This window comes from Monodelphis domestica, chromosome 2 (genome assembly GCF_027887165.1).
Source record: "Monodelphis domestica isolate mMonDom1 chromosome 2, mMonDom1.pri, whole genome shotgun sequence".
Taxonomy (NCBI): domain Eukaryota; kingdom Metazoa; phylum Chordata; class Mammalia; order Didelphimorphia; family Didelphidae; genus Monodelphis; species Monodelphis domestica.
Genome location: NC_077228.1, coordinates 99,196,546 through 99,214,222, shown reverse-complemented (window position 1 = coordinate 99,214,222; position 17,677 = coordinate 99,196,546). Strand labels below are relative to the sequence as shown.

Genomic DNA, 17,677 nt, shown 5'->3' with positions numbered 1-17,677 from the left:
AACATTTCCACACTATAAGAAGGAGGAAAAGCTTGCACAAAAAACATGAACTGAGCAACCCTTCCTCCCTCCACCCCCCCCCCCACCAAATCAGAGTAAAGTATCAGAGTGCTCACTGGGACAGCGAGTGAGTGAGGAACATCTCTGTCTGGGGGGGCACACCAAGGTCCTTGGGATCTAAAGACTGCTAGGAAACGACCTATCAGGGTGGTTTCACGGGAGAATCCTGCACTGAGTATAGGGGTGGCTGCTCTGAACACAGGGGCAGCCACGCTGAACACAGGAGAGGTTGGGCTGAGCACAGGAGCCTGTTCGCTAAGAAACCTCAGAGGCTGGGAAGAACTAGTCTGAGGCAACCTAAATTCACAGAAAATCCACCCATATCACCCAGACCCCAGACCAAAAAGGAAAGGGGAATAAAACCACCAAAGGGATGGCTCACACGGCCCAAAATCAAGCCTCCAGGAAAAAAAGGGAAAAAGGTGACTATTGAAAACTTTTAAGGCGGGAGTACCCAATGAAAAGAAGAGAAAAAGTGTGAAATCCAAACAAATTCAAAACATGCCTCCCAAAATGGAAATTATCCACAAGCTCTGGAAGAACTCAAATTGGAGCTTACCCAAAAGATGGAAACCTTCTGGAAAGAAAAATGGGAGAAAGAGATCAGCAGACTGATAGACAAGACTTCACATTTGGAGAAAGAGCTGGAAGCATCTAATAGAAGGGCAGACAAAGCTGAAAAGCAAAACCAGTCCCTAGCAACCAGAATTAATCAACTGGAAGACAGTGAGCTTGCAAAACAGTAAGAATTAATAAAGCAAAGTCAAAAAATTAATGAATTAGAAGAAAACAAAAAAAAATCTCACTGAAAAGGTCACAGACCAGGAAAACAGAGGAAGAAGAAACAACTTGAGAATTATTGGTCTACCTGAAAAACCAGAGATAAACAAAAACATCAATGCTATACTACAGGATATTATAAAAGAAAATTGCCCACATGTTCTGGAGCAAGGGTCAAAATAGAAATAGAAAGGGTTCATAGAACACCCTCTATACTAAATCCCCAAAAGACAACCCCCATGAATGTAATTGCCAAATTCAAGAGCTTCCAAGAAAAGTAGAAAATCCTATAAGAAGCCAAGAAGAGGAGATTCAGATATAGGGGGGGTTCCCATAAGGATCACACATGACTTAGCTGCTAACATACTAAGAGACTGCAAAGCATGGAACATGATATTTAGAAAGGCAAGGGAGCTGGGTCTCCAACCAAGAATCAACTATCCAGCAAAACTGACCATATACTTCCAGGGGAAAGTATGGGCATTCAACAAAATAGAAGCTTTCCAAGCATTTGCAAAGACCAGAACTAAGTGGAAAATTTGATATAGAATCACAGAAATCAAGAGAAACATAAAAAGGTAAATATGAAAGAAAGGGAAAAGGAGCTGAATCTTATCTTTTTCTTTAAGTCAAACTCTCTTCTATAATGACTACATTTACATCAAATTATATAGATTAATATGTGGAGAAAATGTATTGTGTAACTCTCAAAAATTGTATGCACCATAAGAGTAGTTAGAAGAATCATGCATAGGGAAAGATTGGGGCATCAAGAAGATTTGGTGAAAGGGAGCATAAAAAGGGAGGGGCTAGAAAGGGAAGCATCTCAAGGGAGGGGACAAGGGGGACTGACGTAAAGTAAATCACTGGTTCAAAAGGATATAGCTAAATAAGAAAGGTCAGAACTAGGGGAAGATATCAAAATGCCAGGGAATCCACAAGTGACAATCAAAACTTTGAACGTGAATGGGATGAACTCACCCATAAAACATAGACAAATACTATATTGGATTAGAACCCCAAACCCTACCATATGTTGTCTTCAAGAAATACATATGAGACAGGTTGATACTTATAAGGTTAGAATTAAAGGATGGAGTAAGACCTTTTGGGCCTCAACTAATAGAAAGAAGGCAGGAGTTGCAATCATGATATGTGACAAAGCCAAAGCAAAAACTAGACCTGATCAAAAAGGATAGGGAAGGTAAATATATTCTGTTAAAATGTAGTATAGACAATGAGGAAATATCACTAATCAACATGTATGCACCAAATGGTATAGCATCCAAATTTCTAATGGAGAAACTAGGAGAATTGAAGGAGGAAATAGACAGTAAAACCATAATAGTTGGAGACTTGAACCAACCACTATCAAATTTAAATGTATCAAACCAAAAAATAAATAAGAAAGAGGTAAAAGAGGTGAATGAAATCTTAGAAAAATTAGAGTTAATAGACATATGGAGAAAAATAAATATGGACAAAAAGGAATACATCTTCTCCTCAAACCATTCTCAAACCAAACTTCTTCTTCAAACCATTCTTTAGAGGATGGGATTTGAACAGGGTTGAGTAGTTTTGAAATTCACAGCACCACATGGCACATTCACAGAAATAGATCACACACTAGGTCACAGAAATATGGCACTCAAATGCAGAAAAGCAGAAATAATAAATGCAACCTTTTCAGATCATAAAGCAATAAAAATATTGATCAGTAAGGGCACATGGAGAGTGTAAACCTCAAATTTCCTTAGACTTATAAATGTTGGAAATTTCACCATTGGGATATTTCATACTTGGAAAATTTCTTACTGATAGTCTATTAGAATGGGAACCCCATTGGCATGGGAGGTTCCTTCTCTTCCCTTCTTAAGATTACTTTAGGACAGAAACCCTTTGCTGAACAATGGAAAGGACTTTGACCTATGCTTAAGCATAGAACAGGAATTTCTTTGAGTCATGATTGATTTTAGAATTGATACAATGGAGATACTTGGAATAAATCTCCACCCTATTCAGTCCTAACAGGATTGAGTAAGGGCTGCAGCCTAGATCAAAATTTAATTATTCCAATCTCTACCCTACTCAGGTTAACAGGATTTAGAAAGGGCTGTAGCAAAGGAGCAAAGATTTAATCATTTGAAAATATGACCTTCAACAGACATGTGCAAAAGCCAGAAACCTCTGGGTGGTCCTGGGTTAAGCTAGAGCCTCCATTGGCACAGGGAAATTGATGAACAGTGATTGGTAGATGGGAGAACTGAGGGGAGGAACTTGGATGGTTTCCTAAAAGATAGGAGGGTCTGAAGAGAGGAGGAGGGTTGAGGAGTTGGTCGGTGTGGTTCGTGTGGGCTCTGAGAAGCTTGTGCTGAAGGAAGCTGAAGGTGGGGGCCTCTGAGACTGTTTTCTCCATTTTGGTCACATGAGTAATAGGGACTGATCTCCTTTCTTTGCCCCAGCTATCTAAGGGCTTGGGCCTTTTGGCCCAGCCTAAACAGAAGGGGTATTTAAGCCCTATTTCCTTCTCTCCCTTTTCTCTCTCTCTATCTCTAATTACTTCCTCCTATTGTAATTAAACTCCATAAAAGATTGACGGCTGACTTAAGTTTTCATTTAGGAATTACATTGCTGATTCCTTGGCGACCTTAAATTAATATATATCAGTCTTTTAAAGTGATTCCCTTGTAACAAGAGCCAAATGAAAAATTCATTGGAAATGAAATAATATGATACTCCAAAATCAGTTAGTTAGAGAAGAAATCATAGAAACAATTAATAACTTCATTGAGGAAAATGACAGTGGTGAGACATCCCTCCAAACCTTTTGGGATGCAGCCAAAGCAGTACTTAGAGGAAAATTCATATCCATGAGTGCATATATTAACAAATTAGGGAGGGCAGAGAACAATGAATTGGAAAAGCCAATCAAAAAACTTCAGAACAAACAAATTAAAAACCCCCAGTAGAAAACCAAACTAGAGATCCTAAAAATTAAGGGAGAAATTAATAAAATCGAAAGTCATAGAACTATTGAACTAATAAACAAGATTAGAAGCTGGTACTTTGAAAAAAACAGATAAAATAGACAAAGTACTGGTCAATCTAATTTAAAAAAGGAAAGAAAGGAAAATTAACAGCATCAAGGATGAAAAGGGGGACCTCACCTCCAATGAAGAGGAAATTAAGGGAATCATTAAAAACTACTTTGCACAATTACATGGCAATAAATATGCCAATCGAGGTGATATGTATTAATATTTTTAAAATATAAATTGCCTAGAATAACAGAAGAAGAAATAGATTTCTTAAATAATTCCATATCAGAAAAAGAAATCCAACAGGCCATAAAAGAACTCCCTAAGAAAAAATCCCCAGGGCCGGATGGATTCACCAGTGAATTCTATCAAACATTCAAAGAACATCTAATTCCAATATTATAAAAACTATTTGACATAATAAGCAAAGAGGGAGTTCTACCAAATTCCTTTTATGACACAAATACGACACTGATTCCAAAGCCAGACAGGTCAAAAACAGAGAAAGAAAACTACAAACCAATCTCCTTAATGAACATAGATGCAAAAATCTTGAACAGGATACTAGCAAAAAATCTCCAGTAAGTCATCACAAGGGCTATTCACTATGATCAGGTGGGATTTATTCCAGGAATGCAAGGATGGTTCAATATTAAGAAAACTATCCACATAATTGACTATATAAACAAGCAAACCAACAAAAATCAAATGATTATCTCAAAAGATGCAGAAAAAGGTTTTGGCAAAATACAACACACATTACTATTGAAAACACTAGGAAGTATAGGAATTGAAGGGTCTTTTAGAAAAAATAGTAAACAGTATATATCTAAAACCATCAGCCAACATCATCTGCAATGGGGATAAACTAGATGCATTCCCAATAAGATCAGGATTGAAACAAGGATGCCAATTATCAGTGCTAGTATTTAACATTGTACTAGAAACACTAACAGTAGCAATTAGAGAAGAAAAAGAAATTGAAGGTATTAAAATTGGAAATGAGGAGACCAAGCTATAACACTTTGCAGATGATATGATGGTCTACTTAAAGAGTATTAGAGGATCAACTAAAAAGCTCATGAAAATAATCAACAACTTTAGCAAAGTTGCAGGATACAAAATAAACCCACATAAGTCATCAGCATTTTTATATATCTCCAACACATCACAGCAGCTAGAATTAGGAAGAGAAATTCCATTTAAAATCACCGTAGACTATATAAAATACTGAGGAATCTATCTGCCAAGACAAACACAGGAACTATATGAACACAACTATGAAACACTTCCTACTCAATTAAAACTATATCTAAACAATTGGAAAAACATTAACTGCTCATGGGTACGATGAGATAACATAATAAAAATGACCATCCTATCCAAACTTATTTACTTATTTCTTGCCATACCCATCAAACAACCAAAAAACTTTTTTACTGAATTAGAAAAAAACATAATGTCATTTGTTTAGAAGAACAAAAAATAAAGGATATCCAGGGAAATCATGAAAAAAATGTAAAGGAATGTGGTCTTGCAGTGCAAGATTTCAAACAGTACTATAAAGCAGTGGTCATTAAAAAAATCTTGTATTGGCTAAGATACAGAAAGGAGGTTCAGTGGAATAGACCTTGGGTGAGTGTCTTTAGCAAGACAGTCTATGATAAGCCCAAAGACACCAGCTTTTGAGACCCAAATTCACTATTTGATAAAATAAAAGACAATTTTGGAAATTGGAAGACAGTATGGGACAGATTAGGTTTGGATCAACCTCTCACACCCTACAGCAAGATAAACTCAGAAGGAAACTATAAGTAAATTTTGTGAACACAGAATAGTATACATGTCAGCTCTTTCGGAAAGGAAAGATTTTTAAACCAATCAAGAGCTAGAAAAAATCACAAAATGTAAAATCAATAATTTTTATTATATCAAATTAAAAAGTTTCTGTACAAACAAAACCAATGTAACCAAAATTTGAAGGGAAGCAACAAATTGGGCAACAATCTTCATAACAAAAACCTCTGACAAAGGCCTAATTACTCAAATTTACAAAGAGCTAAATTAATTGTACAAAAAATCAAGTCATTCTCCAATTGATAAATGGCAAGGGACATGAATAGGGAATTTTCAGCTAAAGAAATCAAAACTATTAATAAGCACATGAAAAAGTGTTCTAAATATCTTATAATCAGAGAGATGCAAATCAAAACAACTTTGAGGTATCACCTCACACCTAGCAGACTGTCTAACATGACAGCAAAGGAAAGTAATGAATGCTGGAGGGGATGTGGCAAAGTCTGGTCATTAATGCATTGCTGATGGAGTTGTGAATTGATCCAACCATTTTGGAGGGCAATTTGGAACTCTGCCCAAAGGGTGCTAAAAGTCTGTCTGCCCTTTGTTCCAGTCATAGCACTGCTGGGTTTGTGCCTCAAAGAGATAATAAAGAAAAATATATGTACAAGAATATTCATAGCTGTGCTCTTTGTGGTGGCCAAAAATTAGAAAATGAGGGGATGCCCTTCAATTGGGGAATGGCTGAACAAATTGTGGTGTATGTTGGTGATGGAATACTATTGTGTTAAAAGAAATAATAAAGTAGAGGAATTCCATGGGAACTGGAACAACCTCCAGGAAGTGATGCAGAGCGAAAGGAACAGAACCAGGAGAACATTGTACGCAGAGGTACAATTGAATGTAATGGAATTTTCCATCAGTAGAATTGCTGTGATCCTAAAAAATCTGGATGGATCTATGGGAAAGAGCAATATCCACATTCAGAGGAAAAACTGTGGGAGTAGAAACACCAAAGAAAAACAATTGCTTGATTGCATGGGTTGAGGGGGACATGGTTGGGGATATAGCCACTAAATTAACATCCTAATGCAAACATCAACAATATGGAAATAGGTTCTGAACAAGGTCACATGTAATACCAAGTGGAATTGCACCTTGGCTACGAGAAGGGTGGAAGGTGTAAAATTGGACTTGAACTCTGGACTTCAATCCCCACAAGCCCTTGCTCCACTTCCCCAAAATGCTTTGTAATCTCATGGAATTCTGAGGTGGGCCGAGATCGAGAAGGTATTTAACCTGATTGCAAAGGCTTTTGAGCTCTTTTGGACTTCCATTTTGGGGCAGACGTGGCTCTTTCCATAATGTAGGTGAGGTCTTGTGTAGGCCTCTCTGGCCTAGGCACGTTTTCCTTATCCTGTATTTTCTTTAATCCTTAACTTTTAATAAACCTCTAAAAATATAATACTCCTTGCAGAGAGAAACTATCTACCTGCCTCAGTCTCCCCTATATTTTAATCTTTACAGTTTAGCTTAACCACTTTGGGGAAACGAAATATCTCAATCTTCTGATTTTTTTTTTTTTCTGATCTTTAGTTCAGTTTTAATAGCTAGTGCCTAGAAATTTTTTTTGAGCCACGTTTCTCTGGCTGAGGTTTTTTTATGTTTTCAAGGCTTCCTGCCTGGCCATATGCTTTGGACTGCCCACCCCAGCTGCCTGCTCCATTTGGCCCTGCATGTCTGCGCTCCGGCTCTGGTCCTGGCCCTGCCCACCCCAGTGATCCTTCTCTCGTTCACCTGGCCCACCTGATTCAACCAAGATTGCAATCACCTGGTGATCTGCATGCCCAACAAACCCAGATCCTTGGCTGGTAACAAAAAGGGGGAAGAGGTATTGGCTCCACGTGGGCGGCCTGGGCTCCATGTGGACTGGGGCAGGGGGAGGGATCATAGCAGGGGAGAGAAAAAAGGGAGAGGAGAAGAAACAGATTTTTCAATCAGAAACTTAAAAAGCAATGGGTTGTTTAAAAGGATACCTTTTGAATGTCCTGGTAATTTCTTTGATTTCACCTGTGTGCCAGAAGAAATATTCAGCCCAAAGATTTAACTTTGAAAGGACAAATGGGTGGCTCAGCAAACTGAGAGCCAGGCCTACAGACATGCGGTCCTGGGTTAAAATCTAGCCTCAGATACTTCCCATCTGTGGGGAGCTGGATGGATCCCTTAACCCCCATTGTCTAGCCCTTACCACTCTGCCTTTAGACAACAGGCATCTAAATGGATAATTAAAAACAACAAACAAACAAACCAAAAAAACCCAAAGAACATTAAAGAGACTAAAGGCTAGATTTTAAGGCATTTCAGACTCCAATGGTTTATAAAAAATCTCTGTATTTCTATTGCATTTTGATATTTGCTTGGTTTAAGATATAAGTTTGTGATTTTAAGTTCATATATTACTGGATTCAGTATTATTCTGTTATACTGTTCATTTTAATGTCCTGAGTTTTGACTACTTTTAAAATTCTTTTCCCCCTATAACTGTGCTGAACAAATATTATTGAATAAGCTCATATATGAAAAAAAACAGCTTTTTTCTATTTTGCTGAGGATAGATGGACTTCAGAACTGGTTACAATTGCTAAAACAACTTTGGAAAATCTAATATGCTAAATATCTCAATGATTTTAAGGGCTTTTAAAATATGATTTTTGTAATTTTTTAACAATCTCTCATCATTTTTGCCTGCCCCTACCATGAGGTAAGGCCCATTACAGTAGCTGAAGTGACATTTATTTATAATCCCCAACCTTCCCGCATTTCTAAATATGTGAATGGAAGTTGGGGCAGTTAATCTCAGGGCATTTGTATCCCTAAAAAGCCTCCAAAAAAAAGGAGCATCTCTCATTTATACTCTTCAGCTCATTACTTTACTTGCACCAGAATGATATATAGATTTCTTGATTATGTTCTTAACTCAAGATGAGTTTTACTTTGTTTAAAAATATGTTTAAATACCAAGGTTGAAAGATTGCTAAGTTTCTAAAAACTTGTGACAAATATCCATCAATTCATAGGTTTTAAAAATGTCATACAGCAACTTATGTGAAATATGATAGGGTGTTTGTTTGCTATTGTAATTAATTGGATTATTGAGAATTTTGGGGATATTGATACTACATATTTGTACTACTATTCTTTAAAAACGAAAATTATACTACTGTTCAATTCATTTTCCATACTCACAGTGATCATGGCCAGACATTAAGAGGAAATGGATCTCATTTTTGGTGAGAAAGTCTTGTAATCTTTATTTTCTTAGCTGACACAGTGTGTCAAGGATTATAAACTATATTTTTAATTTTTTAAAGCTCTTTTATTACTATATGTTTTTGCATGTGCAATATACTATTTGTTTTTTCTCTCTTTTTTATATTTCAAGCACATGTCACCAGCATTAAGATTTTCTTTAACTTTCTGACTTTTCAGTGCTACAAGTTTAAGATAGATTTGCTAATGCATGCCCTAAAAAGCTAGAGACTATAAAAACGATGCCACTAATTATTTTAAAAATTATGGGACTTTGCTTAATGATTCTGTCTGATTCCAGGACAAAACATACACAAAAGAGCCATTGCACAGGGCCAAAGAAAACCCAATCCAGGATCGATTGATGCACTTCCAATCCAATACAAAGGTCTTGAACCTAGTGTGAAGACTCGAGGTTATTGTGTTTAACATTGTTAGACATAGGCTTTCCTTGTGTCCATACTCACTCTGAAGATACTCACAGACCAGTATCCCTGAAACCTTGGCTCTGATAATCTGGTCCTGTTTTCTACCTCTCATAGTGTGGTACCTTTCTGTAGTCCTGGCTACTGACTGGGTAAATGCATCATTGCTTAGATCATTTTGATTGGACCCTGATTCAAGGACCTGCTATAGATTTATATTTCTTTTTACTTAGAATTTTTTCACATAAGACTTTGATAGTCTATATTTTCATCCAGAGTTTTTTTCTTTTTTCCTTTGGATTTTTCTGATATCTTTTTAATATCTCTTGCCAATTGATTCATATACCTCATACCTCAGCCATGCATCCCTAAGTGATCCTGTTTTTTTTTAATCACCCTCTTAATGGTGGGAATGTAAAAAAATATATCATTATTTAAATTGCAAGGTTTAAATTCCTTTTGAGAAGAAGTTTAGGTAAAGAAGATGCTAACTCTCTGAATCCAGAACTGAACTGTTGGGGAAGCCACCATGAAGAAGCCTCCAGACCACAAGTTGCACAAAATTGAACTTTGGGTATGGTTGATTGAACATTTATTTGTATGTATACTTTCATGCCAAAGGGGACTGCTCCCAACTGACTTTTTGTCAATTCGTCCAGCCTTTATTGGTTTTGTCCTTTTTTTCTCTAATCCTCAAATTATTGTAATCTTTAAATTGATTATGTTTTTATGATCCTTTGGGGAAATGTTACTTCCCAGAGGATCAAATGGGGGGGAATGTAAAATTGGACTTGAACTCTGGACTTCAATTACCACAAGCCCTTGCTCCACTTCCCCAAAATGCTTTGTAATCTCACGGAATTCTGAGGTGGGCCGAGATCGAGAAGGTATGTAACCTGATTGCAAAGGCTTTTGAGCTCTTTTGGACTTGCATTTTGGGCAGACGTGGCTCTTTCCATAATGTAGGTGAGGTCTTGTGTAGGCCTCTCTGGCTTAGGCACGTTTTCCTTATCCTGTATTTTCTTTAATCCTTAACTTTTAATAAACCTCTAAAAATATAATACTCCTTGCAGAGATAAACTAATTTCTACCTGCCTCAGTCTCCCCTAAATTTTAATCTTTACAAGGGGAGGGGAGGAAGGAATAGAATATGATTTTTGTAACCAAGGAATAATGTTTGGAATTGACCAAATTAAAAAAAAAGAAATCAAATAAAAAAGAAATCAGAAACAAAAACCAGCTAGATGTATTGGCACCAGGTGACTAAGTAAAAATACAAAGAATCCACTAATATCTCCCTAAAAGGAATACTTTGACGTATTTCACCCAGGAAAATAATAGCCAAAATTCAAAGCTTCAAACCTAAAGAAAAAATACCATAACCACACAAAAATAGTTATATTATCCATGATTACACAAGAGTTGGCAGTAATCAATATAATAGAGAAATAAAACATGGGGGTATTTTTAAAAATAAAAGACAAATGACAAATGCTTAGAAGAAAGACTAAAACTATCTGCCACAACTGTGTATAACTTCATAGAAAGGAAGGGGGAAAAGAACTATTATTTATAAAAGAATTTCAAAGCATTTCTGTTGAAAATGACCAAACTTACTGGACATTTTACAATTCAAATATGGAATTCTAGAAAATTATAATAAGGTACAGACATAGATTAGAAATATATATATCTGGATGAATTATTTACATTATAATAGTAGGAAAGAAATTTGTTTTCTTGGAGAGCTCTAATGTCTTTCAGAATCATTTAGGAAAAAAGACAAAATCATATTAAAAGATAACAGACATCCTTGGAGAGTTTTGTTTTGTGTTAATTCTTTTAGAAGAAATTGGGAAAGAAATGGCATTATATTGGTAAGGTAACTAAGAGGTAAAGTCAAACTTATCTCACACCAGAAGGGTACCTGAGATATAGAGTATACAAACATGGGTAAGAAAATAGAGGGAGTAGTCATCTCATAAAACTTACTTTTGTCTGAATCAGATATAGGGAGGCTGAATACACAATCACACTCATAGACACACACCCATATACACATCTCATTTGGTATAGATTTATGTTAAACTCAACAGGGATCTAGCTGAGGAGAGGGGAAGAAAAAAGACATGTTAATTATACCTTTGAAGATTTTTGCTAACATAATTTTTAAAAATCACAAATGATTATGTTTGTTGACAATAAAACTATTGACAATATCAAATCTCTAAGTGAAAATGTCTTATTTACCAATGCAGGTCGGTGGCTGTGTCCAATGTCCATGAATACATGTGCTTGTCTTTTTTCCAACCATTATAAAATTCTCCACACAGCCATATTCCACCGAAGCCCCATGAGAATATGACAGATCAGGTGTCTGAATATAACCATGGACAAGTTCAGGTACTCCTGAACATCTTTTTTTTTCCTCTATATAAATTTGAAAAAAAATATGCTTAAATAATTATTTTCCTTTTTTTTTCAAAATAATTATTTTTCAAAAAAAATTCCTATATATTTATGCATGTGTACACACACACACACACACACACACACACACACACACACATATATATATATAATATATATATATATATATATATATATACTTACTCATCATGGACAAAATAAAGAGTTATTCAAAATAGAATTTAAAATTCATTACCAATGCAAGTGGGTAAGGTTGTCCATTCTCCATCATTGCATTGTATCTTCCTGGGTCCTCTCCTTACAAATCCAAGGTCACAATTATACTCTACCACATCATTATGACAATATACTTTCTTCTTTGAGTCCTTAGCTATGCCATTCAAAATTTCTGGTGGTTGCTCACAACAGTTTACTTCCACTATAACAGAAAGGCCATTTAAGTAACTTTTTAATAGTATGAAATAACTGGATCATTGATTTGGAGTTGGAAGAGAATTCAAAGGTCTTTGAGCCCAAACCACTGATTTTGCATTTGAGGTCCATAGAGCTTAGCTGATTCGCCTAATATAGAAGAATTAAATAGCAGAGTTAGAATTTGACCTTGGGTCCTCTGGATCTGGATGTAGAACTCTTCTCTCTGAGCCACACTTACATTTTATTATCCAATGTGTTATCTACCAATAATGATCAGTTTTATGTTCCCTGCAAATTTCATAAGTAGACTATCTAAATATAGTATAGTAAGTATAGTATGCTTAGTATACTTACTCTGAAGAAGTATACTACAGGTCACTAATAAACTGCTAGAGAATATAGAGTCAAGCACAGATCTATGGGGTAACTCTTCTAGCACCCTATTTCCAAGATGATGTCAAATTATCAATATATTTTTTGTGTATCCAGTTATTCAACCAACTCCAAATGCATCTGCCTTTACTGCCACCTAGTCTTCCCTCTCCAGATATTACATGAGTAGCATAAGAGACTACATCAAATCCTTCCATTAACATTAATTTTAGTGATTATTTTTTAGCTTTTTATTGAAGTCATTCTACACACTCATTTTTATGATCAACCACACAAGTCATCAACTTTCCAATTTGGCCTGTTGTTTATCATCTAGGAATCCAAGAACAATATGCAAATAAGAGATCCATTTCCTTAGACCTAGAGGATCTGGTCTAGATAGCTTTTGAAAACAAATTACTAATGAATCTATCCAGATATTGACAAAGCTATCAATCACTTCCTAATAATTAGTGAATCCTTTGCCTTACTGGTGATAAGAAATCAGTAGATCACCATTCTGCATTTATACAAGTTTAGATTGCAATAGGTTAACATTGACCTTAAAATTCATTCTCTGAACTATTTCCCAATCCTATTAATCTCAGATAAACAAGAAAAATACTTAGTTCAGAATAATTTATGTATTTGGTTACTACAGAGCTATTGCTCCTATTTATTAAATTGGCAGAATTACGGACTTTTTGGATTTCTGTCCAATGTATAATCATGTCTCACTGAATACTTTTAGAACCGTGAATTACTGACAATATAGATTTTCTCCAGTCTTTCCCATATGCTACTCAATAAAGCTAATGCAGATCATATGACCATACTAACCAGATGTTCTTCTAATACTTATTATCTAATTTTAACAGATCCCTCTTTACAGCAAGGGTTCTCTAAAATCAATTTTTTATTCAGTGGTCCTTATTTGCTGTCATCTTTAGTTTCCTCAGGGCTTCTATACCATCTTCTCCTTAAACCATCTCAGATGAGGATTTCATCTCATATTTTACTAAAACAATTGAGACAATTTAACATGAGTCTCTTCTCATAATCTGCTGTTCACACTCTGTTCCTTGATTAATCCTCCATTTTTTCTTCCTTTACTCCCCTACCCAAAGAGGTGGCTTTTATCTTAGTCCAACAAAACCCTTTGTGTGGCATCATTACCATTCTTGGATTCCTATAAGGATTTATTGCCTCTTCCTCATTGGCATATATTGACCACAACCACATTTTAAAAGCAGAACCTGAGCTGGATATTTTGATAGGTTAAAAATTCATGATGGTCATGAGATAAAGCAAGGGAGTTTTGTATTTAAAAAAAGAATAGTCAAAGGAAAACACAAGATTGAATATTTTAGTCTATGTGTGTATTGAGTGTAGGTTCTAAAATATAGATTTGAACATTTTAGAGATATTTCCTATAATATCCTCAAATTCACATATAACATCAAATTACAATAAACGCAACTTGCACCTCAATGTAGCTAGGAAAACTCCTCACAACTCCCACTGGCTTCCTTGGAGAGGCATTTTTCTCTACAAACAATGAAGTTTAAATGTTGAAATATCCTCTCAATCAAGAATGTCCAGATATCTTCTCTTATAACACTTTAATTTGTCCTCTTGGTTAACTAAAGAAGATATAAATGATTCTATACTGACCTAAAATATACAATATGAAAACTACAGCAAAGATAAAAAAATTGTGCCAGGGTAAATATTCAGTAATTCCATTCTTGCTATCACCAATTTGTGAAACAAATATTTACTTTTGCATGTAGGAAGCCTGGGGGACCATCCAAACTGATAACACTGCACAGATGAAGGTCCAGCTATTTTAAATCCACGGAAACAGCGAAAAGTCAATACATCTCCAACTTGATATTTCTCTTTCTTGAGATTAGGTTCCATTTGATGTAGGATAGGGAGACTGCATGCTTTTTCTAAAAGTAAAATAAAAATAAAATGGATGATTGCTTTAATTTTAGAAGTTTTAGTGTTTCCTCAGCAAGTAACTTATTATAATATAATTTCAAGTAGTGACTATCAAAAGAAATAGTTCCTATGTTAAAAGAGCTTACAATCTAGTTAAATATCATGCAATTTTACATAAAGACTTTTTTGGTAAATAGCAGGCAAATAAATGGCACTTTTTTTCTTAAAAAATTATATTGAATAACATAAAGGCAGGTGGAAAGAGAAAGAATGCATTTGAAACAAAATTACTTATATATAGATAATTATTTATGAGTGCGTTAGAATTGAATGACTCACTGTTGGATCTTAGTGTTGGCAAAATCAAGAAGCTGTCCAAAAATATAGGGTTCAGATTATTATTTAAAATATAATATTTTGGTTTGTTTAAAAGGAAAAGGAGGTTTTTAAAGTTAATGATCATATAGTTCACCCCCCCCCATTTGACTGATGAGTAAATTAAAACATCATATATCAAGTAGTTGAAAATCCAAAACCACAATCTCTCATTTTATAATGCATAGTCTTACATATAATAAATATATATAAATATATATTCTCATTAAATCAATAATATTGTATAATGCTGAAAGATATGTTTATGAAAATTTATTTTTATGATGCTTCAAATTTTGAATTGTATTTAGACATGATGTAAATCACTGATATATAAAACTGGATGTATTTTCCAAGGAAAAAGTATTCTGTGACACTTTCAAGGCTTCTGAAATCATACTAAAAAGTGAAACACAAAGAAGTCACATATTTTAAAGATTATTAACTGTTTTGTAACAAAACAATATAACTAAAGTAAAAAAATAGGAACTGTTTGGTAATTTCAAATACCAACTGCAAAACTTAATGACAAAGAAAAATAAAGGCAGTTTAATTAACAAAAATGGAATAAATATCAATGAAACCTAAGTGGCTGGCAGTTATCAAGACTGCCAAACCTATAATTCATTATAGTTGAAGAGACTTCAGGAAGAGGTTCCACAAGAAGTCCAGAGAAGCTACTAGTGGTTTTGGTGCTCACCTAAAGGAGCCAGAACAAAACATTTTGGAAATTTTGATAATGATCCACACTATCCCCATTGCCTGGGTCTTACTAATCTTCTGCCTTAGAATCAATACATAATATTGATTTTAAGGTGGAGAGCAATGTTTTTTTTAAGAGTCTATTTATTTGTATCAATTATAAATATGTAGGAAATAGCTTTCATCGTCTAGAAATAATATATTTGTAGAAATTTGGCCTGACAACCTCTTCTTTAAATGTCGCAGATTCCATTTCTTCTGGATTGATGGCTAAAAACTCAGAAAGCACAATTCTTACTACAAAGTACTGATGTTGTCAAATGGTCTAATTTATGAAATACCTGGTTCTATTGATGAAAATGACAAGAAGATAAATTAACATCTGGTTTCAATATGAATTGTAAGACCACTAGTCCTTTCTAACTGTATTATATTTGAAAGTTCATATATAAGCTTTCTCCCTTTCTCGAATGTGGTATATTTGAGAGAGGGGAGCATGTACCTTCTCATTTCTATCTTCAAGTCCTTAACACAGTGCTTAATAAATGATTTTTATTCATTAAAAATTAGCACAAAGAATCTACCAATTCATGAATCTCCATAAAACATTTTGTTTTTATTTTTAGCTCAGGAAAAGTAATGTAAGAATAAGGGAAAAGAGATAGAGAAAACTGCAAAGATTTGATAAGAGGGAGAGAGGAAAATTTAGCCACAAACCCTTGGAAAGACTCTGGAAGGAAAAGTTCTGCAGAAAGGGTAGTGGGAGTGAACTGAGTTTAATTGTCGCTCCTGAACTTTTTTTTTCCTTCCCCTGAGTTACAAGGGGGAAAGGGCTGCTCTACCAACTCTTGGTGAGTAACTAGTTTATTTCTCCTTTTCAGTAACTTACCATAACATTCAACCACTGTAGGCCACTCATCATCATAACATGTTTTGAAACCTTTTGTTTGTCCACTTCCAAATTCATATCCATCCAAGCATTCATATTCTAATCTTTCTCTAGGCTCAAGAAATGTCTTATTCCCTTTTTGTTTGGCATTTATGAATCGTGGAATATCACAAATTTCTAAATGAAAAAGAAAGTACATTATCTCTGATGTAACTGCACATATTTTCAATTCAACAAATCAGTCTTCACAGACAGGCATATATTCATTCCAAATTTTCAAAAAAAGAAAATTCAACAAACTACCATATATTAAGCAAAAAAGAAGCACCTTCATTTTTTCCCCCTGTACACATGAATTTCTAGGAATCCATTTTAGGAATTATTTCAACTGCATAGTTTTTGTATTAGAATCTATTTCCTAATACTGTGAATTAGATAAAGAATGTTGAAGCTAATTCATATGAATGTCAATTTCTTTAGGAGAATCTAAAGTTAAAAAGTGTGCACAGTTATTTTGAATAAATGATTTAATATCATTTGGTCTCAAGTTAGCTCTTCTGTTTGAAGAAAGTGATGAGGAATGGATTAGATGACTGATAGGAGCCATTCCAGCTTTGTATCCATGTATCAAGTTCTATGTATTATTATGTAAAATACTTAGTAATAAGCCACAAAAAGGCAGAGTCTAATTAATAGTAAAATATAAATATCAAGTCCTTAAGTTAAAGTTATATTCTAAAATCTGAACCTAAATTTATTCCTCAGACTTCTAAGCAATAGAGAGCATCATAGATAAATGCTTCTTATATTTCTTACTTTGAAAAAATGTATTCACAAGCTAAAATGATCAAATATAGGAACCTTTGGTGTGACTCTAATGAGTTTGATCTGAATTAAGCTTATTTTAGTAGCATATTTATTAAGTACTTACCACGAGATAAAATTGTAAAAAGGAGCTGATAATATAAAGAGTTTGTGTGCATACATGCGTGTGTGTGTGTGTGTGTGTGTGTGTGTGTGTGTGTGTGTGTGTGTGTGTGTGTAGAGAACTGTGCCTGGAATCAGGAAATAGTTTCCTGAGTTCAAATTTGACCCTAGACACGTACTAGCTGTGTCACCTTAGACATTTCATCTAACCC

General features: G+C 34.7%; 1 protein-coding gene across 8 annotated transcripts in view; it reads right to left on the bottom strand.

Annotated features, from left to right (window-relative positions):
- The window catches only part of LOC100026505 (complement factor H), a 179,790-nt gene that overhangs the window by 70,468 nt on the left and 91,645 nt on the right, over positions 1–17,677 (bottom strand). For all 8 annotated transcript variants that reach the window (XM_056815683.1, XM_007481000.3, XM_007480999.3 and 5 more), the window contains 4 exons: positions 16,539–16,715; positions 14,407–14,580; positions 12,075–12,257; positions 11,660–11,839 (listed from right to left, as the gene is read on the bottom strand). In XM_056815683.1, coding sequence (XP_056671661.1) covers positions 11,660–11,839; positions 12,075–12,257; positions 14,407–14,580; positions 16,539–16,715 — 714 coding nt within the window. The remainder of the gene's footprint in view (positions 1–11,659; positions 11,840–12,074; positions 12,258–14,406; positions 14,581–16,538; positions 16,716–17,677) is intronic.